At 40.6% G+C, this 20,715-nt stretch overlaps 1 protein-coding gene across 1 annotated transcript in view; it reads left to right on the top strand.

The window, feature by feature from the left end:
* The window catches only part of LOC108260666 (acylphosphatase-2), a 9,894-nt gene extending 145 nt beyond the window's left edge, over positions 1-9,749 (top strand). Inside the window, exons 2-4 of the mRNA XM_017461101.3 lie at positions 390-406; positions 3,428-3,537; positions 9,370-9,749. Of these exons, the coding sequence (XP_017316590.1) occupies positions 390-406; positions 3,428-3,537; positions 9,370-9,484 (242 nt within the window). The 3' untranslated portion in view covers positions 9,485-9,749. The remainder of the gene's footprint in view (positions 1-389; positions 407-3,427; positions 3,538-9,369) is intronic.
* The last annotated feature ends 10,966 nt before the right edge of the window (positions 9,750-20,715 follow it).

Genomic DNA, 20,715 nt, shown 5'->3' with positions numbered 1-20,715 from the left:
ATTTATACAACTTACAGAAGCTGATTTTAATCTTGCACTTATTTTACACAAGAACATTTAGGATCTTTGCGTAGATACAAATGGATCATAGGACACTATTATGTGGCTTGACTAAAGTTATATAACTTAGAACAGAGAGGTAATGGAATTTTGTTGTCTTTTTACAGTTTGTTTAAACTTTAACTCTGGCATTTTTATATCCAGGCTGGTTGGCATGACAATTATGATTCATGGCAGGTGGCACATTATTATAGTCTTGATAAGCTCACAATAAACTTATTATGTAAGATTATTATATTGAAATGTATGTTCACACTGTGTGTTGCTTACAAGTTTACAGTTTCTCTCACTGCATTTAACATACTTCTTGTGTTTCACTTTTGGCACAGGTGTCTGCTTTCGTATGGTAAGTAAACTATTTTTTTGTGCCACTCTATGTAGACATACTGCATGTGTAAGTATTCTATTGCTCATTGCTGTTTAAAACAGGGCCTGTAGCAAGGTTGCCAACCCATGTCACCTGAGAACTAAGCATGGGCAGAAAGGTGGGCAGAAAGGTGGATGTTGATCACATATTTGTATTGTACAGTTTACTTGCTTCTAGTATTAGTCAAGTATCACAAGCATGCATTAAATGTCACCCCATAACAATCAGTAGTTTGGAAGGGTTGTATAAAAGAAGCCTGTTCTAAAAGCAACCCAGAAAATGCAACCGGAATTGTGTTGTGATCAAATAAAACCAAAGTCAATTTGACCAAAATAAAATTGTAAAAAATTAACCACACACAGCATCTGCATATACAATGATCAGACATAACATTAAAACCACTGGCAGGTGATGTAAAGGACTATCTTATAACAATGGCACCTGCCACGGGGATATATTACATTTACAGTATGGCATTTGGCAGACAGCATTTTGAACAGTTGAGGGTTATGGGCCTTGCTCAAGGGCCTAGAAGTAGCAGCTTGGCAGTGCTGGGATTTGAACTCAAGACCTGCTGATCAGAAGTCCAATGTCTCAACCACTGAATTACCACTTCCCCAGGCAGCAAGTGACCAGTCAGTTTTCCAAGTTGATGTGCTTGAATCAGGAAAAATATGCAAGCAAAAGGATCTGAGCAAGTCCAAAATGGCAGGTTTTATGGGGTGTTCCTGGTATGCAGTGGTTAGTACCTACCAAAAGTGGTCCAAGGAAGGATACGACCATATCACCCCGATCTTATCCACACTGCATTGGCTCCCAGTGAAATCACACGTTAATTATAAAATCCTATTATTGCCCTACAAAGCACAAAACGGTCTCGCGACACAGTATCTGAGCAAACTTTTAGTTTTCTATGTTCTGCCATGCCTACATAGGTCAAAAGGTGCAGGCTATTTTTCGGTACCTCGAACTAACGAAGGCTACAGCAGGGGGAAGAGCTTTCTCTTTCAAAGCCCCACATTGGAAGGCTGTTATGGAACAGCCTTCAAATTAGTGTTCAGACCACAGATAGAGTCTCAGTGTTTAAGTCTAGGCTTAAAACATATTTGTTTACTCAAGCTTACCATGAGTAGACTTTCTTTTACACAAAGCATAGTCTTACATAACAATCTCTATATCTCTTTACCTCTCTCTCCCTCTCTCCTTCTGTCGAGCCACACATGATTTTATGGAGATGCTAATGATGCTCTCCAGACCAGCCTGATCTGTTCGGATGCCCTAACTCTGGATGGAGCTCTCATCAACTCCAATTCCAAATGGACATTCTCACTGTGGTTGCTGGGACTACGGTTGCTACTTTGGCCCTGGGACGGCAATCACTACATGCAGTTTTACACTCGGGTCTCCTTTGAACAGTGGACTAGTTCAACAAACAGACTTCATATAAAAACATTATGAACTTTCCTTTACTTTCACACTATCCGTTGTTACCCAGATGAGGATGCGTTCCCTTCTGAGTCTGGTTCTTCTCAAGGTTTCTTCCTCTTAACATCTTAGGGAGTTTTTCCTTGCCACTGTCGCCACCGGCTTGCTCAATTGGGATAAATTCGCACATTTAAAATCTGTATACCGTGTTTATATGTTTCTGTAAATCTGCTTTGAGACAATGTCCATTGTAAAAAGCGCTATACAAATAAAATTGAATTGAATTGAATTGAAGGACAAGTGGTGAACCAGCAATAGGGTCATGAGCGCCCAAGGCTCATTGATGAATGTGGGGAGCGAAGACTAGCCCATCTGGTGTGATCCCACAAAAAAGATACTGTAGCACAAATTGCTATAAAAGTTAATACTGGCTATGATAGAAAGGAGTCAAAACACAGTGCATCACAGCTGGCTGCGTATAAAGCGGTGTAACTGTACACTGGTCAGAAGGTGACCTGGTCTGATAAACCATGTTTTCTTTTACATCACATGGACGTCTGTGTGTGTGTGTGTGTGTGTGTGTGTGTGTGTGTGTGTGTGTGTGTGTGTGTGTGTGTGTGTGTGTCACTTACCTTTGGAAGAGATTGCACCAGGAAGAAGGCAAGCCCACAGAGGCAGTGTGATGCTCTGGGAAATGTTCTGCTGGTTTTCATATTGATGTTAATTTGACATATACCACCTACCTAAACATTGTTGCAAACCAAGTACCCCTTCATGGCAATGGTTTTCTCTTATAATGCTCCTTGCCACACTGCAAAAATTGAACATGACAAAGATGAGGAACAAGACAAAGAGTTCAAGGAGTTGACTACACCTGTACACCTGCTAATCATACAGCAATGCAGTCACACAGGTACAGGTCATTTAATGTTCATATCAAACATCAGAATGGGGGTAAATGTTATATCAGTGATTTTGGCATTGGCATAGCGGTTGGTTCCAGATGGGCTGTTTTGAGTATTTCAGAAAATCTCCTGGCGTTTTCATGAGTCTCTCAAGTTTACAAAGAATGTGGGTGGAAAATCCTTGTTATTGAGAGAGGTCAGAGGGGAATGGCCAGACTGGTTTGAGTGGAATGAAAGCAAAATGAAAAAAACAACAACACTGGAGTGTTTTTTAATAGTGTTTCTTACTCACATGTTGCCATTTGGACAGATCTTGCTTTCTTCTTCTTCTGGCTGCTCCCGTTAGGGGTCACCACAGCAGATCAAACATCTCCATTATGGAGATCTGGTTTATGATCGACATATTTGATTTGGTTTTATGCCAGATGCCCTTCCTGATGCAACCCTCCATTTTATCCAGGCCTGGGACCAGCACTGAGAATGCACAAGCTTGTGCAACCCCAGATGCTGGGTTTGGTGCACAGAACGGGACTCAAACCCACAACCCTGAGATTAACAATATTATGCTCCACTGACTGAGCTAGCAATAACAAACATTCAGGAGAATAATAGAAAGTTAGAATCTCTGCCTGTCTCTCTGAAAGTTTGAATTTCTTTCTGTGTCTTTCAGTACTCGGAGAGGAAGGGACTCAGTCTTGGTTTGGTTGGCTGGGTGAAGAACACAAACAAGGGGACAGTGGTGGGACAGGTTCAGGGACCACGTCATCTGGTCAATGAAATGTGAGTGCTATATATTGTACATAGTAGGCTACATAACATTTTTATTGAGTCTTAAGTAACTTATTTCACTCAGTTTAAGATTATAACATCTGTTCATGAAAATAATTCAGAATTACTAATATTTTAGTCAGGAATCATATTTCATCTACAGTTGATTTTGTTTATTAGAAGTTGAATTTTCTTTTTTTTTCTTTTCTTTTTTTTCTTCTTCTTCTTTTTAATTTTTTTTAGAAATAACAACATAAAAAACATAAATAAAACAAAAGAACAAATTGACTTGGTTTGGGTGAGTACGCTAACTTGAACCTAAAAGTACTGCTAAAATAATACCATAATACAATAATGGCCCCAGAAAATTGTTTGATGGTAGTTTACAAGTAAATTAAATTCACCTATATTCACCTTTCTATATACACTAAGGTGGCTATACATTCATCTTGGAAGGGGGGAGTTAGGCAATCATCACAGAAAAATAGGAAAATACATAGATACTGTCAACAAAATAGCAGTCTAAACAGTTATACATTAGACTAAGAACTACAACTAAGAACAGGAAAAAGAGGAAGCAAGCATTGAAGAAACACAGACTAACACCGAAAAGATAGAAATCATTAGTCAATACTGTTGTTCTCTTAGCAAACAGGGGAATATATTTAAATAAGATCTATCTATACTTCACCCCATCTAACCACCCAGGATGGTGAAAATTACCTGGATGATGAAACCTTCAAACATAGTGGCAGATTTTTGAGGGGAAAACATTTTTCTCTAGTCCAAAAAAAAAAAAAAAAAGGATTTATAGATTTATACCAATTAGGATGCTCATAAAGCCTTTTCAGCCAATTTCTGTATAAAACTTAAAACTTGCATAAAACTTGCAATAAATTTAATTTAGTCTTTAGAATTTTTTTTTTAGGCATATTTGATTATGAAATTTACTTACATATCTTTACAGTCTTTTGCTCAGTCCTATACACATGCATGTGTACATACACTATTCTACCAGCAGATGGAAGAATGTAACAAGACTATAACCTGTTTAAAGGTCATCAACTTCTATTAGATACATAAGGACTACTACTCTAAATTATGAAAAGGAATTATTATATATCCATAATCCCATATGCAGGAAAGCACTATAATAATAATAACACTATACAATTTGAAAATTTGAAAAGATTTGAAAAAGTTGAAAAAATAAGTTAAAACTAAATTTAGACTGTTACAAATTAGAATAAATTTAACATGTCTGTTCAAAGACAATTCCTATTGCTTAGTAGAGAGCATATTCTGGCTGCTACCCTTTCTAGATAGTTATATAAGGAATATAACTGGACGGGGCATACTGTTATGAACAGAGCGGTGGTACTGTATGGTTACCACCCCAAATTTGAATACTTTTATATAGAAGCACCTCCCAAAGTGTTTCATTCCTCTCATGAAAGCTTTACATCAACTATAATACCCATTTTTGTTAAATAATTACACAATTGTTTCTTTTTTTATGCCATTAATTTGATTATGTTCTGTATTCAGTGGTATGCTAAAGGGTTTGTTTTATGCCTTGCAAATTCTTTCCTATCCTTAGATCCTTATACAGGATCCTTAAACTACCTAAGTAGGTAACAGTGATCAGTGATCCTTGATTTCCCAATTCCACAGTATTTTCTGATGCTGACGTTGGCGTGTCATGTTAGCCTTCAATCATTATGCATTTGTATATTTATTCAGTCCGTAATTAAATCATGTCTCAGGGTAGTAAATCTAAACACTTTAAGAGTTTCCATTTTACCCAAGTGGATTCAGAGCTGTTCTGTCTTATAGGGTCCATTATTGTTAATTTAATCAGTTATTAAAAAGTAATACAAAATGCCCCTGTTGATAATTATTAGTTAAAATACATTATGTAAATGGTCTGCACTTATATAGTGCCTTTTAACACTTTATTTAGCTCCTTTTAACACTTTACACTGTTTTTCATTCAACCATTCACACACACCAATGGCAGCAGAGCTGCCATGAAAGGCGCTAGCCTGCCATTGAGAGCAACTTGGGGTTCAATGTCTTGCCCAAGGCCACTTCAACATGTGGAGGAGCTGGGGATCAAACTGCCAACCCTGCAATTAGTGGACAACCCGCTCTACTACCTGAGCCACAGCTGCTCAGTCCAGCTTTCTGTCATATACCAGCAGATGGCTGAAAGGCACACCTTGCTACTCAGTATTGGCAAGGTCATTATACATGCTTCTTCTTCTTCTTCTTCTTCTTCTTCTTCTTCTTCTTCACTGACTTTCTTGAGATTTCTAACAGAACTGTTCAGGATGCAGCCCACTTCTCAACTCAACTACTTTAGTACTGCCATTTTCCCAGAGGCCCTATGACCCACATTGGGCAGCAAATATGCCAAAAATAGCACGTATTCAAGTAGAGTATATGTAACTTTAAGAGAAGTTATATTATACAACACTACAAGCCATACGCATGGAACCAAGTGGTGAAGTTTTTACAGTTAAATCTATTTACCAACAACCAGCACAACACATGGTTTATTGACATCTTTGGTTTGTTGACATTCACAGTATGCAGAAAGGTTTGTCACCAGAGCGCTAACCAATTAAAAGACATGTGCACAGACTGACAGATTTAACTCCTGCCCTTTTGCCCTGAACAGACTGTACAAGTGCTATCTTGATCAGTGTGTATGAAGTATTTTTTTATTTGGACTCTAGATGGCACACTGAGAAAAACAAGGAAGTTATTTTGATGTGCGTGCTGCCACACCTTCCCGGTATCACTTTCCATTTGTTCCCAGTCTTACCCCAGGAAAGGCGCTAGGTTGGCTTGGGTTCCAAGAGTTTCACTGCCAATAGGTGACCAATCTGGTCCAGTAGTACTAATTGTATCTCAGTAAGCATCCTTTCATCTACAGCAGTGGTTCAGAGGGGGTACGGGAGCAAAATGCTGAGATTTACTATTCGTTTAATTCAGCCTCTCACAGCCAAATAAATTGTGCCCCCTCTAATGTACAAACAGCAAAATTGCAATGTTATAAAAGTCAAATACATGACATCCAATCAAATTATCTTATCTTTTGTGGTCAAAACTGTAAAACACTCAACAGTCATGCATCAGTGTGCATCTTACCGTATGTCATTTATCGCTAGCACTATGTGATAAAACAAAGTAATAGCTTGTAACATTAAAATGGAGAAGTGGCTACAAAGAACTCGGCCTGCAATCACAGCAAGCTCCTCTACTTCCAGAGCCGCTGATCCACAGTCCTCTGACAGCAGTAGCCCAGGTCCTTCTAACAGCGCATCTGTAGCGAGCATAAGTGTACCCACTGCTACTAGCCCAGTTCACGCTGATACAGACAGCAATGTATCCGAAGTCGAAACGCCACCTCTTCTTCACCAGCAATTAGCAGAAAAAACACAAAGAGCGGTAAATAGGATGAGAAATATATTTCTCTGGACTTTATATACATTGGCAGTGAAGAAAATCCCCAGCCACAGTGTGTTATATGTGCAAAAGTGCTCATAACTGCATGAAACCAGTATTTATGCGCAGACATTTAGAAACAAAGCATGCTACTTTGAAAAATAAGCCTTGAGAGTTTTTTGAAAGACATTTAAGACAACTCGGGAGTAGTAAGGCCCTTGGCCTATAACAGCATCAGAAAACCTAAATAGGAAGGGTCTGGAAGCATGTTACATGGTGAGTTACAGAGTGGCTAAGACAGGCAAACACTATATTATTGTGGAGGACTTAATCATTCTTCCTGTGGCTGATACAGCTGGTGTAATGCTTGGTGAAAAGGCCAAAAAAACAATACAGAGGATGCCATCATCAGACAACACAGTTTCAAGTCGCATAGCTGATTGTTTTAAAACAACTATTGCTTCATGTAGAAGCCAGCAAATTCTACACTTCACAGATTGATGAGTGTAGCTGGTTTAGTGCAACTGCTGGGATATGTCCGGTACATATACAATGGCTCAATTGTGGAAGATGTACTTTTCTGCAGAACGTTGGAAGCCAGGGCAAATGGGGAGGAAATTTTTTATGTCTTGGATATATTTGTAACATCACATGGACTTTCTTGGGCAAAATGTTTTGGCATCTGTACTGATGGAGCGAAAGCCATGACAGGCAAGTATAGTGGCGTGGTAAAACGAATGCAAGCAGTTGCGCTCTGTGCGGCTTGGGTCCAATGCAGCATCCACAGAGAGGCGCTGGCCACCAAGGGAATGCCTGACCGTCTGAAGGAAGTTTTGGACGATGCTGTAAGAATTGTTAACTTTGTTAAAGCAAGGTCCTTGAATTCTCGTTTGTTTTCTGCATTCTGCCATCCATTCTCTGCCACCCCCTCAGCACATTGCCCAATTCTGAGCAAGAAAGCCTTATTGAAATCTCTACAAGTGGCTCTTTGAAAATGGACTTCTTACAAAAGTCACTACCCGATTTCTGGATATTCTTGCATGCAGAGTATTCTGCCTTGGCAAATTGCACTGTAAAGACATTAATGCCGTTCGTGATGTACCTTTGTGAAAGTGGGTTCTCAGTACTTACTAGCATGAAGAACAAATATAGACACAGACTGTGCGTAGAGAATGATCCAAGACTTAAGCTCTCTCCGATATAACCAAACATTGCAGAGTTATGCAAGTCATATCAAGCACACCCATCTCATTAATTGGTGTCTTGTTATTCAAAATATATGATTGGTTGTATGAATGTAATCACATGTTTGATAAATGTGTTACATGTGCATGTTTTTTTTTAATACATTGCGTGATTGTAGTGTAATTGTGAGAGATGGGGTATGCAAAAGGATGTTAAATGCCGGGGGGGGGCACACCACTGTAAAAGTTTTGGGAACCACTGATCTACAGCATATGCAAGTTGAGATAGAAGGAAAGATTGTTAATGAGCTATCTTAGAGAAAATATAGATAGCAATCTTAGAGAAAAGATTACCTGTAGCTTGTTCAACGATCTCTTCTAACCTCTTATGTGTTAATTCTAATATGACTAAGACCTCTATCACATGCGGTTGTTACAATCTTTCAATCCTTCTGGTTCTGGTATCTTGCAAACATCTGAAGGATTTCATCTATAATCTTTTCATGTGTTAAAAAACACAAAAATCATGCCCACCAGTGGCTATCTTGCGGTTGAACATATCAGATCAGATGGGTAAAAGGAGAATGTCAAGAATCATGCAGCCAAACTAATTTACAATGCCTGCGCAAATCACATCCTAAATTAAAACTGATTTTCAAGGAGCATGATAATAGAAAGGTGTACAATACGTTTGTAACTCAGTGTATTTGTGTATCACAAATGTTGCAACAACCTCAATTTAGATATACCAGCAGTTACATTTATCATTTGGGCACTACTTGGAAATTAGTTTGGGAAACTGATATTCTTTAACATACTTAGAGGAGTTGAAGGATTAGGGGATTGCTGTAGAGCAGTGATCACCAACTCTCTTCCTTGAGATCTATCTTCCTGCTGGTTTCTTCCTGCTGCTCCAACCAAAATCGAACATACCTGTTTTAGTTTATCAAGAACTTCTTAAGGTAATGATTAGATGGTCAGGTGGGTATGATTATGGTTGGAGCTGAAGTCTTCAGGAAGGTCAATCTCCAGGAACAGGGTTAGTGACTATTGTTGTCACTAACCCTGTTAGTGGCTTCTAGTGCCAGTCTGGTAGTTCTGATATTTAAACACAAAACCTTTATTAACCACTGGGCTACCATTACATACTTATCAACTTAAATGCCTTTCATTTGAACCCTCTTTTTCATTTTGATCTTCTCCACAGGAAGGTATGGCTGAGTAAGGAGGGAAGCCCCAGCAGCCGTATTACTCGGGCTGTTTTCAAAAATGAGAAGGTCATCCCTAAGCTGGAGCTCTCAGGCTTCTCCACCCGATTCTGACATACAACCCAAACAGCCACTTCTACTCCATGTCTAACGACCATGTCTCGTGCTGTAAACTCACCATTACTAATCCCACAACCAAAGATCAGCCACTATATCATCATCATTTATAACAGATGAATCTGTAAAGATATAACACATTTTTAAATTCCTATTGTGCTCTAAACAGTTTGTACTGGAAATAGAGTGTATATTTCCACTAAAGCAACCAGAACCAGAACATGACCTTCTGTGCATAATGTATTACACTATATTAATATTATATTAATGTGTATGTGTGTTTGGCTGTGTGTGCAGTTTCACTCCAGACAGTTGCACTCCAACACAAGAAAACTCTTAATATATGGCACTGGAAACATGGTCTTTTAATAGCATTTACAATGGATGTAGCTTCTACATCTAAATCCTTACAAACCCAACACAAGAAAAGATCCAACTTTCGACCATTTTTAAAATTATAAGCACTGAAAAACTCTGGTAATCTCCTTTATGATTGTATCAGTTCAGATAAGGGGCATATAATTTAGTACAAATAGTAATGTGTTTCCATGACCTTATGTCGCTTGACGTTCTAGCTTCAGGGTGTGTTTGTGTTTACCTTGGGTGCTAACAATGTTCACTCTACAACCCTAGTTCATTCATTCATTCATTTATCCACTTTTCCAGGTAGAGCTTACAGTGGCAACAGGTTCAACAGTCCACAGCCACAACAGATTAAGCATGTGCACATAACCATAGGCATAATTCAAAATGGATTGTCCATTAAATTGTTTATTCAATATCTAATGGCAAATAATGATCTGAAACCTACAAATATAACTATGTTGTTAGTTTGGTGCATTATAAAAATGTTTCCTTTACAACAAAACTCTTGTATATTAAAGGATATAAAATAACAGGGCATCTGGACATTTGCATGCACATAGTCACATTACTGTATCATGAATTTCTTTATAAAAACTACAATCTACATTGATATGGTATTATAAGACTATAAAATGAGGCTTTAGACCATCAGTTAGTGACTACCTGATGCAGTTCTTGTTCCACAGCCAAATGTACTTTTTGAGCCTAGCGAAACCCAAGCTGGACAAGAGACAGTGGCTTGGGTTCATTGTGTCCCAGTTTTATGGCCCAGCCTGTGAATGGATGGAGCATCTGGCCAGTACAGGGTCCAGTGCCCTCAATAATGTAACTCAGTTTGCGGAACTATTCTTGAAGGAGTTTGGGCACCCAGGGGAGAGCAACTACCTGGATCAACTTTTGAGGGAAGTCAGTGTGACGAACAAGCCTGACCTGCCATTCCACAACTATTATGAGTGGATTGACAGGGCAGCCTCCACAGCTCAGCTTCAGGCCCTGGCTGACAAGCCAGTGGTGGAGGTGACGCCGACCTGCAAGACTGAGGGCTGCAGTAAAGAGCTACAGTGTCCCACATGCAGGAAACTTGGGATCCTGGTATGTAATATGGATCATATTTCTGCTCTCAGGGATGTTTCAAGAGTAGCTGGTGTACTCACATACAGCTCCACAAGAGAGCACCTGCTGAGCTCCAGCCGGAGGTCAACGTGGTGACCTCATCTCCAGAGCTCCAACCTGAGACCCATGAGGTGGTCTCATCTGCTGAGCTCCAGCCGGAGGTCAATGCAACTAGCTCGTCTCCAGAGCTCCAGCTTGAGATCCACGAGGTGGTCTCCCTTGCTGAGCTCCATCCGGAGGTCAATGTGGCGACCTTATCTCCAGAGCTCCAACCTGAGACCTACGAGGTGGTCTCACCTGCTGAGCTCCAGCCGGAGGTCAACGTAGAGACGTAGAGATGCACAAGGCGGTCTCATCCCCAGGGCTCCAAACTGAGACACACGAGGTGGTCTCACCCGCAGAGTTCTTGCCAGAGGTCAAGGTGGCAATCTCCTCTCCAGAGAGCTCCAGCATGAGATCCATGAGGTGGTCTCAGATACAGAGTTCCAGCCGGAGGTCAACGAGGCGACTTCACCTCCAGGGCTCCAACCTGAGACCCACGAGGCAGTTTCATCTCCAGAGCTAAAGCAGGAGACACACGAGGTGGTCTCATCTCCAGAGTTTCAGCCTGAGACCCACGAGGTTGTCTCATCTCCAGAGCTCCAACATAAAGTCACGTTCCTGCTAGAGGTCAAACTGGTGACTTCCCAAGCCAAGTTCATGTCTGAGGTCGAAGTGGTGACCTCTCAAGCCAAGTTCCTGTCAGAGGTCGAAGAGGTGACCTCTCAAGCCAATTTCCTGTCCGAGGTTGAAGAGACGACCGCTCAAGCAAAGTTCATGTCCGACGTCGAAGAGACAACCTCTCAAGCCAAGTTCCTGTCCGAGGTCGAAGGGACGACCTCTCAAGCCAAGTTTCTGTCATAGGTTGAAGGGACGACCTCTCAAGCCAAGTTCCTGTCAGAGGTCGAAGGGGCGACCTCTCAAGCCCAGTTCCTGTCAGAGGTCAAAGAGATGACCTCTCAAGCCCAGTTCCTGTCCAAGGTTGAAGAGAAGGCCTCCCAAGCCAAGTTCATGTCCGAAGTCGAAGAGACGGCCTCTCACGACATGTTCCTGTTTGAGGTTGACGAGGCGACCTCTCACGCCAAGTTCCTGTTTGAGGTCGACGAGGCAACCTCCCACGCCAAGTTCCTGTCTGAGGTCGACGAGGCGACCTCTCACGCCAAGTTCCTGTTTGAGGTTGACGAGGCAACCTCCCACGCCAAGTTCCTGTCTGAGGTCGACGCTGCAACCTCCCATGCCACGTTCCAGGCTGAAATCGACGATGTGACTTTCCACGCCACATTCCAGGCTGAAACCGATGTCACGACCAACCAGGCTCTGCTCACGCCTGAAACCGAGGCCATGACCAACCAAGTTATGCTCACACCAGAGTCTTTTGACACGAACAACCAATTTCTGCTCACGCCCGAGTCTGTTGACAAGGACAAGCAAGTTCTGCTCACGCCCGAGTCTGCTGACATGGACAAGCAAGTTCTACTCATACCTGAAGCAGACATCATGACTAACCAAGTTCTCCTCATACCTGAGACTGACAACACGATGAACCGAGTTCTCTTCATGCTTGAGACTGATGACACAACCAACCAAGGTCTGTGTACACCTGAGTCTGCTGACACAGCCAACCGAGTTCAGACTGCAAGGTCGATGGAAATCAACGTTCAGTCTCTTTGCTGACTGAGGACGCTGCTCAGCATCCCTATACATCTGAGGATGCCACTCAACCACCCTATTCTACTGAGGAAGTTTCTCCGCCTCCCGTTGCAGCCAAGAGCTCCGTTTTGCTTCCCTACTCTTGGGATTCACGGGACTCACAGGAGCTTTCGAGCTGTAGCTGCAATCAGAAATATCATGACACGGAGGGAAAAATACAGGTTTGTCCGTGAGCACAAACTCATCAGCCAAAACGGCAGCATCCGTGAGCGAAGAGACTTTTTGCTCATTCAAATAAACCACAATTTTGTCAGAAATACAAATCTTAATTTCTTTGAGCAGGATCAATTCTTTTAACTGATCGAAAGTAACAACCTTATTTGCGGTGCACCACTTATCAAATAAAGCAGACTTTTCACGCGTGAACTCAACATATGTTTGGCTGGCGGTTTTGGCATGCTTTCAAAACTTCTGCAGATAAGCTTCAAGGACAAGTTCATATACCCATAACACAGCTGATTTAAGGTCATTAAGTGATATAAGGAGACCTATTAGACCCCTTTTTACAAGATATAAGTAATATAAGTAATATAAGTCTTAGATGGTCCCATAATGTGTCTGTGAAGTTTCAGCTCAACATACCTCATGGATCATTTATTATACCATGCTGTAAAAGCTCTTTTTGGGTGGAAGCAAAAAGACATTTTTTCATGTGTCTTTTTAAATGCAAAGGAGATGCTGCTCCCCGCCCCCTTTCCGGAAGAGGGCTGTGCCTTTAAAGCTCGTGCTTCGGAAACTACAGCAACAACAAATCAGGAGAACCAATTTGACTGACACTGTAAATACTGGTGTTCAGCCTTATATGTATGAATTGTACAGACAGTAAGCGTTTCTTGGTTAAAAATAAAAATGACGACATAGCTCTGGTCTCCGTGAATACAATCAGAGACAATGATAACTTTAGTCGCATTAGCCATGGAATTTGCTAACAAGCACATTCAGAAAGGCAACTTGCAAACATTCACAAAATATAAAGTGTGATACTTACGTCTTCTGGATATGAAGCTGGATCATGAACAGTTGATATTGATCCATGCTTGAGAATAAACTTTTCAGCAAATCTTGCTTTGTATTAACCCACATTCACAAACCAGTCTGGTATAAAATGATTCGAACAAACATACACAAATGTAGCTATTTTTTGGGGCACATTTCCTTCAAAAATAAAATGTCTCCACTGTGTCTTCAATGGCTCTGATGCCAGGAGTACATGAAGACTCTTATATTCATTCATACAGCCAACAACAGAACACTTACAAAGATTATGAAGCTGAGACATTCTTCCTATCACTGTAGCTTCTCCAGCACAGAGAACATGGTGGACTGTGTGCAGCTCACTCAGAAGAGGAGCTACGCTAACAGGGCAGAGTCTGTCACCAGTCATGGGTGGGGCCTGTTCCAATGTGACGTCACATTGGAGAGAAAACAAAAACAGCTCATTTTGAGACACTAGGATTTATGGGGAATATTAAAAAAGGAGTGGGTGGATTTTTACCATTATAGGGTGGTTGTGTACACACACTGCTGACACACATTTATGTTCAAACGCCATGTTAAAGTGTATTTTGCATAATAGGTGTCACGTTTCGTGACGCAACGGAGATAAGGTAGGATGCAAGCGCAGGTTGAACAACAGTTTTATTTACAGAGAGACAGGCAGACAAATCCAAAACGTGATCCAAAAACGTAATCCAGTAACATGCAAGGTTCAGGCGATCGGCAAATAGGCATAAACGAGGCAAGGCAGGAATCAACGTCGTGGTCTCAGGATACAGAGTCGATATACCAAACATGAAACATAAACAGCAGCGAGGGACTGGTAGCGGAGAAACCAGCGTGAACTTAACAAACGAAACCAAACATGACATGAACTAAGACTATGAAACAAAACATGAAACTATGGCCTGTGGATGAAACTGACTGTGGTTCTCTATCGTAAGGACTCTAAACTAATCGACTACCTAACTCATTCAACATTCCGCGTTGTGTGCTGGGAGGCGCGCCGTATATATATGCGGAGATAATCAGCCTCGTAATGGCTGACGGCTGAGGACGATTCAGACACACGTGAGACTACAACCAATGACAGAACTGGGAGGAGACATGACAGAAACATAAACAAATGCATGTGTAGAAATGTCACGATTGTCCACAAGGGAAAAGCAGGTGCTCGCGCACCTGCTCGTGCACGCGCGCTCACATGCTCCACAGCGCGCTGCATAAAGGGGAACTCGTGACAATTGGTCCCCTTTAATAGTAGTGAAGTTTGCGCACGGCTCTGTCTAGTGGTCTGATTTTACACACAACACCAACAAAAAATCTAAATCTTTGTAAAAATATATATTAACATGTAAAGCAAACATGCTTGGATATTAAGACTCGTTTTGTGTGTTTTGTCATAAATCTTCTCAAAGAAAAATAAAATACACTTAATCCTCATTCTCTCCCGCTTCTCACACTAACTGCTTTCACGGTCAGCGACAGGACAGGTTGGGCTTCTGTTTGGTCAGAAACCACGACCTCTGGCAAACTCTGTACAGTAGTTAAAACAAAAATGCTTATTTTAAAAAATGAGCTTCACTGATTAACATTAGTGCTTTGCTGCGCTCCATTCAAGTCAGAGCTCCGGGCTGAAGTCTCCGTGCACTTTCCAGCTGCATTAGTTTTATTTACAACAGTTAATGACTGTCGCTGTGTGGCATGACCAAACATTATAGGTTTTACATGTCAGCTGCTATACTTTACTTCCCTGAACTGTGCAACTGTGAACTAATGTGTGAAACCTAACTAATTAGCCAGCTAGCTAGCTACCATCCAACATTACTTACCACTGAAGCTTAAGTGGACGGGGACAATAAAAAATGCACTGTCTATACACCTGCCATTATGAGATGTGGTAGAAAGAAACGGTTAAGTGAGTTTAATTTCACACAAACTGACTCAGCTGATGAAGTGCTCTGACGTAGATCAGCGATGATTTGCAGGACAGGAGCACTTCAGGGGTCAATCAGATTTCAGCTGGGGCCAGCTAATGCCCCTCTGGCCCCATCCCTGGATCTGCCTGTGCTTGAAGGAAATGTCAATTCTCTAGACTGACCTAAAATAGCCATTAGAGGATGTTCTGTATAGGTTCTCTTTAGGTTGTTGCAAAAAAAAAAACTCCCTGCAACATTCTGGGAAGGTTAGTTTTTGGTTACAAAAAAAGAACCTACAGAGAACGTTCCTAGAATGTTTTTATTTGGTTCCCAAAAAAATAACCAAATGGGAACCATATGCTAATGTTAGGGGAATGTTCTGTGTTTGTTGGGTTAGCTGTTAATGTATGACATGGTCAGAAAATGATGGATTTATCATAAAAGTTGTGTTGTTTTGTCAGTTTTTGAAGGACTACCAGACCCATAAAATATAAAACATTTCGAACTGAGCTAGTTTGGTGTCATTAGCGAAGGGGAGGCACAACTAAGCTATCATTGTATGGATTTAGCTGCTACAGTGCCATGCAGAGTACATTATCTTTCCTTATGCTCTGCTCATATCATGTTCTGCTCACACTTTGTTCTCCTGCTCAGCATCAGAGGATGTTAGTGTTTCAGTTTCAACCCCTTTACTGGTAATAAAAAAATAAATCGTATGTACATTCTTCCTTCATAATAAATGACTGTGTGAGCTAGTGTTTGGCAGAATTGAGATCCAATAAGCCAATAAGACACAAGCATTTCCACGTAGTTTCCTGTAAACCCCGTCTGATTGGTCTCACCTCTGTTCACAAAAAATTACAACACCGCCGTCTTCTTTTATTGACGTTCAGTTCCGTAGTGACAAACTGCTCCAAGTGAAGAATTATTTGGGGCAAAATAAAAAATCTTCAGGGCTACAGCTCCTAACGCCCAGGCCAGGTTACGCCCCTAAATTTAACAGATGTCTAGCTAGCCCTTTGGATATTTGATATACGTTATTTTATTTTGTCAACACTATTGCTTATTTCTCATATCACGCAGTGCATTCTGGGTTGAGTGAGCGCTGATGAGCAGCAATAAGTGAGGGGAGCGGAATCTTAAGAAAGGCGCCCTCAGATTCTTGTTCATGGCTGACAGGAGTGGAACCTGATTCAATTCAGTTGTAGCTCATCCACTTCAAGGTTTGATATGTTGTGCATTCTGAAATGTGTTTCTGCTCTGCACAGGTGCAAAGAGTGCTTATTTGAGTTACTGTAGACTTCCTGTCAGATCAGACCAGTCTGGTCTTTCTCCTCTGATCGCTGTCATCAACAAGGTGTTTCAACCTGCAGACCCTCTGCTCACAGGATTTTTTGTCTGTTTTTTTTTTTTTTTTTTTTAATTCTGTATAAACTCTAGAGACTGTTCTGTGTGATTGAAATTCAAACGTTTGTGCTAAAACAAAAACAAAAATAAGGTCACATGGCAATGTGACACACTCTGAGGAAAACACTATCCACTCACTTCCACATATATGAGCTCAAAGACACCACATTATTGGCTAGTGTCACTGTGATTGATAGCAGAGAGAGAGAGTAGGCTACCACTCCCACTCAGAGAGCACAGCCAATTTTGCTCTCTTGGACTCCTACAGTTGACCAGGATTGTGGTTACTGAAGATGAATTAATGAAATATAGGGAAATCAAAGCAATTCTCCTTTGGTACTGTTAAATGTTAAGGATCAATTTGTGTTTGGGTGATGAAAAGATCTCGTTAAGAGTTTACATTTGAAATATATATCTTCTAAATCAACAATTTTATCGACAGTTCTACCAATGCCATGTCAGAGCAAGGCAAAATCTGCTGCATGGATATCTAGAAGTTTGATTAATGTTCTACTAAAACCAGTGACCTCCTATGATCATATTTGCATGTTTTCCCACACATTAGGGAGCCTCTTATGCCTACTATCCTACCAGTTTCCAGAAATAAGTGGTCTGATTGGAGCAAGCCAAACACCACAGGATTTATAGTCCTAGTGAAAAGGCTATAGAGATCTGTGAGTGCCAATCTGTCCCAGTTACATAACCACAATCCACCATTGATTGCACCCTCCAGCTTTTGTCTGTCTGTCATGGTATTCATCTGAGTGCCTGCGTTTCCATGGAGATGACTGGATGGGTCCTTGATTCATGGGCTTATGTAATATAGCCATACTTTATGTTACTGTACTGAAAACCATGGTGCTGTAGAAATTTACTGTAGCAACTGGAGGGATATTTAAATGGAAGGGGCAAGATGCTGCTGTACATTGAAAAAGGGTGAGACTTCAAGCTGTATGGTTTCAAAATCTAACTGACAGAAGCAAGCAAACAGCACACACTCTCACACACTGGTGAGAGACTGTGATTGTCCAGTCAAACTCATGGGAAGTCTGAAAGGGGGTTGATCCCACAGACCGAGTTAACAAATAACAAAGTGGCCTTGAGGCAGTGGAGTCTACAGCATACACACTGTTACACACCAGAATACTGTCTATTTTTCTATAGGTCTCCTCTCAGAGCACATTATGATAGAGGCTGCCAGCATTTAATACAGTGCGTGGGTAGAGAGAAAGAGAAAAAGGTTGGTAAAGAGGGAGGGGCTTTGCAAGTTACTCTGTGTCCATTTGTCCATTGCTGTGGACATTGCCTATAGACTTTATCGCACATTGGGCTTCATTTATCAATCTTTTAGTAAAGTTTTGTGTAAATGTTTGCATACGTCAAACTGAAATAACAAATTTTTCCAGATTTAGAAAACTTTTGGAAACAATGACTTTCTTTGTACCCTCATGCATATGTTGATGAATAGTAATCGCCTGTAAATTACCAGGTGCATGCACGGCACAGCCATTTGATGATGCTCATAAAACTCCAAAATAGGAAAAGCTCATAGCACTAAAATGACAAGTAAACAGCACAAATAAAACTTTCTCAGAGGTAGAAGTGGAAGTTATTTTGACTTATGTCTATGCCAATAAAAATATATATTATTTAAAAGCATAACAACCCTTGAAAATCGCAAAATTTGGAGCTGAATTACAGAAGAAAATTAAATGTGAATTAAGTGAGGTGAAGACAAAATGATTTGACATGAAAATGGAGAACAGGTATAAAGTCAGTGTTGGGTAAGTTCCTCAAAAAAAGGTAATCCAGTACAGAATACTAATTAAATGGTCTGGTAAATGGTCTGCACTTATATAACACTTTTATCCAATGCGCTTTACACTGAGTCTCATTCACCCATTCACACTCACACACCAATGGTAGCAGAGCTGCCATGCAAGGCGTTAACTTGCCATAGGGAGCAACTTGGGGTTCAGTGTCTTGCCCAAGGACACTTCTGCATGTGAAGTCATGTTGGCCAGGAATTGAACTGCCAACTGTACGATTAGTGGACAACCCGCTCTACCACCTGAGCCACAGCCACCCGTGTAGTAATGGCTACTTTAAAATTGCAATTTGATTACATTACTGATTACTGCATGTAAAAGGTAATCAGATTACTGATTACTTTACTTTCACGTTATTTTCAAAACCTATCAAACCTACAAAAATACACTACAGAGTGAAACTCATAGTTCTTTCAGTAATTTTAGCACATGTCAATGTATGACATGATCAGAAACAATTGGATTTATCATAAAACATGCCTCAGGTGTTGTCACTGTTTGCAGGACTTCCAAACTGATAAAATACAAAACTTTTCTAACTAGGCTAGGTTGGTGTCGCTAGCCAAGGGGAGGCACAACTAAGCTATGGGTTTAGCTGCTACAGTTCCATGCAAAGTACATTATCTTTCCTTCTGCTCTGCTCATATCATGTTCACATAAACTGGAACTCATATAGACATTTACACACCTTGTTTTCCTGCTCAGTGTCATGTATCAGGAAATTCTGGACTCCAGTTCCCATCAGCCACTGCACTGCACTACATGTCACATGAACACCTGCACCTGATTCACATTTCTGTTAATGAGCACTCTTGTGTATATAGCCATTGTCTGCACTGTTTCTCTGTCTTTTGTTGTCTTAGAGTTTCATGGTCTATGGTCCTGTGTTTTGTTTCATGTCACAGGATTTTGCCTAGTTGTCTTAGTTTTGTTCTTTGATTGTTTAAATAAATGTTATAAACTGCGATTGCTTCCGAGCCCATCCTTGATTCGTGCCACTCAGCATCAGAGGATGTTACTCTTTCAATTTCAACCTCTTTACTGGTTTTGAAAAAAATTGGCATATATCCATTTTTCCTCACACTGACTGTGAGCTAGTGTTTTGCAGAATTGAGAGCTGTCAGCTAATAAAACACGAGTGTTTCCACGTATTTTCCTGTAAACCTGTCTGATTGGTCTCAACTCCGTTCACTGAAGATATTCTTTTACTGATGTTCAGTTACGTAGTGAAACCGCTCCGAGTGGAGAATTATTCGGGGCTAAAGAAAAAATATGCGGGGCAAAAAGTGATTTATTTTAAAATGCATTTTACTTAATAGTATTTTCTTAACAATGAATTTGTAACGCAAGTAATGTAATTTTATTGACCTCAGTAACTGTAATCAAATTTTAAAATTAAAATGATAAATTTAAAATGTAATGTGTTACATTTTAAATGCGTTCTCAGAAAAAGTAATTAGATTAGAGTAACGCGTTATACCCAACTCTGTATACAGTACCCATTTGATCATGGACACCAAGCAAATCACATACATATATATTTTTTTATTCAAAGCAACATGTCAGAAACTATCAGGGCCAGAAATTTTCTTGCATACCAATGCTCTATCCCTGATGTCATGTAAGAAAAGCAGGTGTGTAGCAAGTCAAATTTGGCATGCAGCACACTAGAGGTTATACGGCGCATTGCAGCTTGAGACGTATCAGATGGGTCACTTATCGGTTACTTAGCGCAGGCTCTAATAAAATGTTGTATAAAAAGAATATGCTGTGGAAAACAGAACTGACTTATACAACACCTGACCCTGTTCTGCTTTTACAGCAACATTGTTAATTGAATTACTCGTCT

This window comes from Ictalurus punctatus, chromosome 29, assembly GCF_001660625.3.
Source record: "Ictalurus punctatus breed USDA103 chromosome 29, Coco_2.0, whole genome shotgun sequence".
Classification (NCBI taxonomy): domain Eukaryota; kingdom Metazoa; phylum Chordata; class Actinopteri; order Siluriformes; family Ictaluridae; genus Ictalurus; species Ictalurus punctatus.
This window is presented reverse-complemented; position numbering and strand designations above follow the sequence as displayed.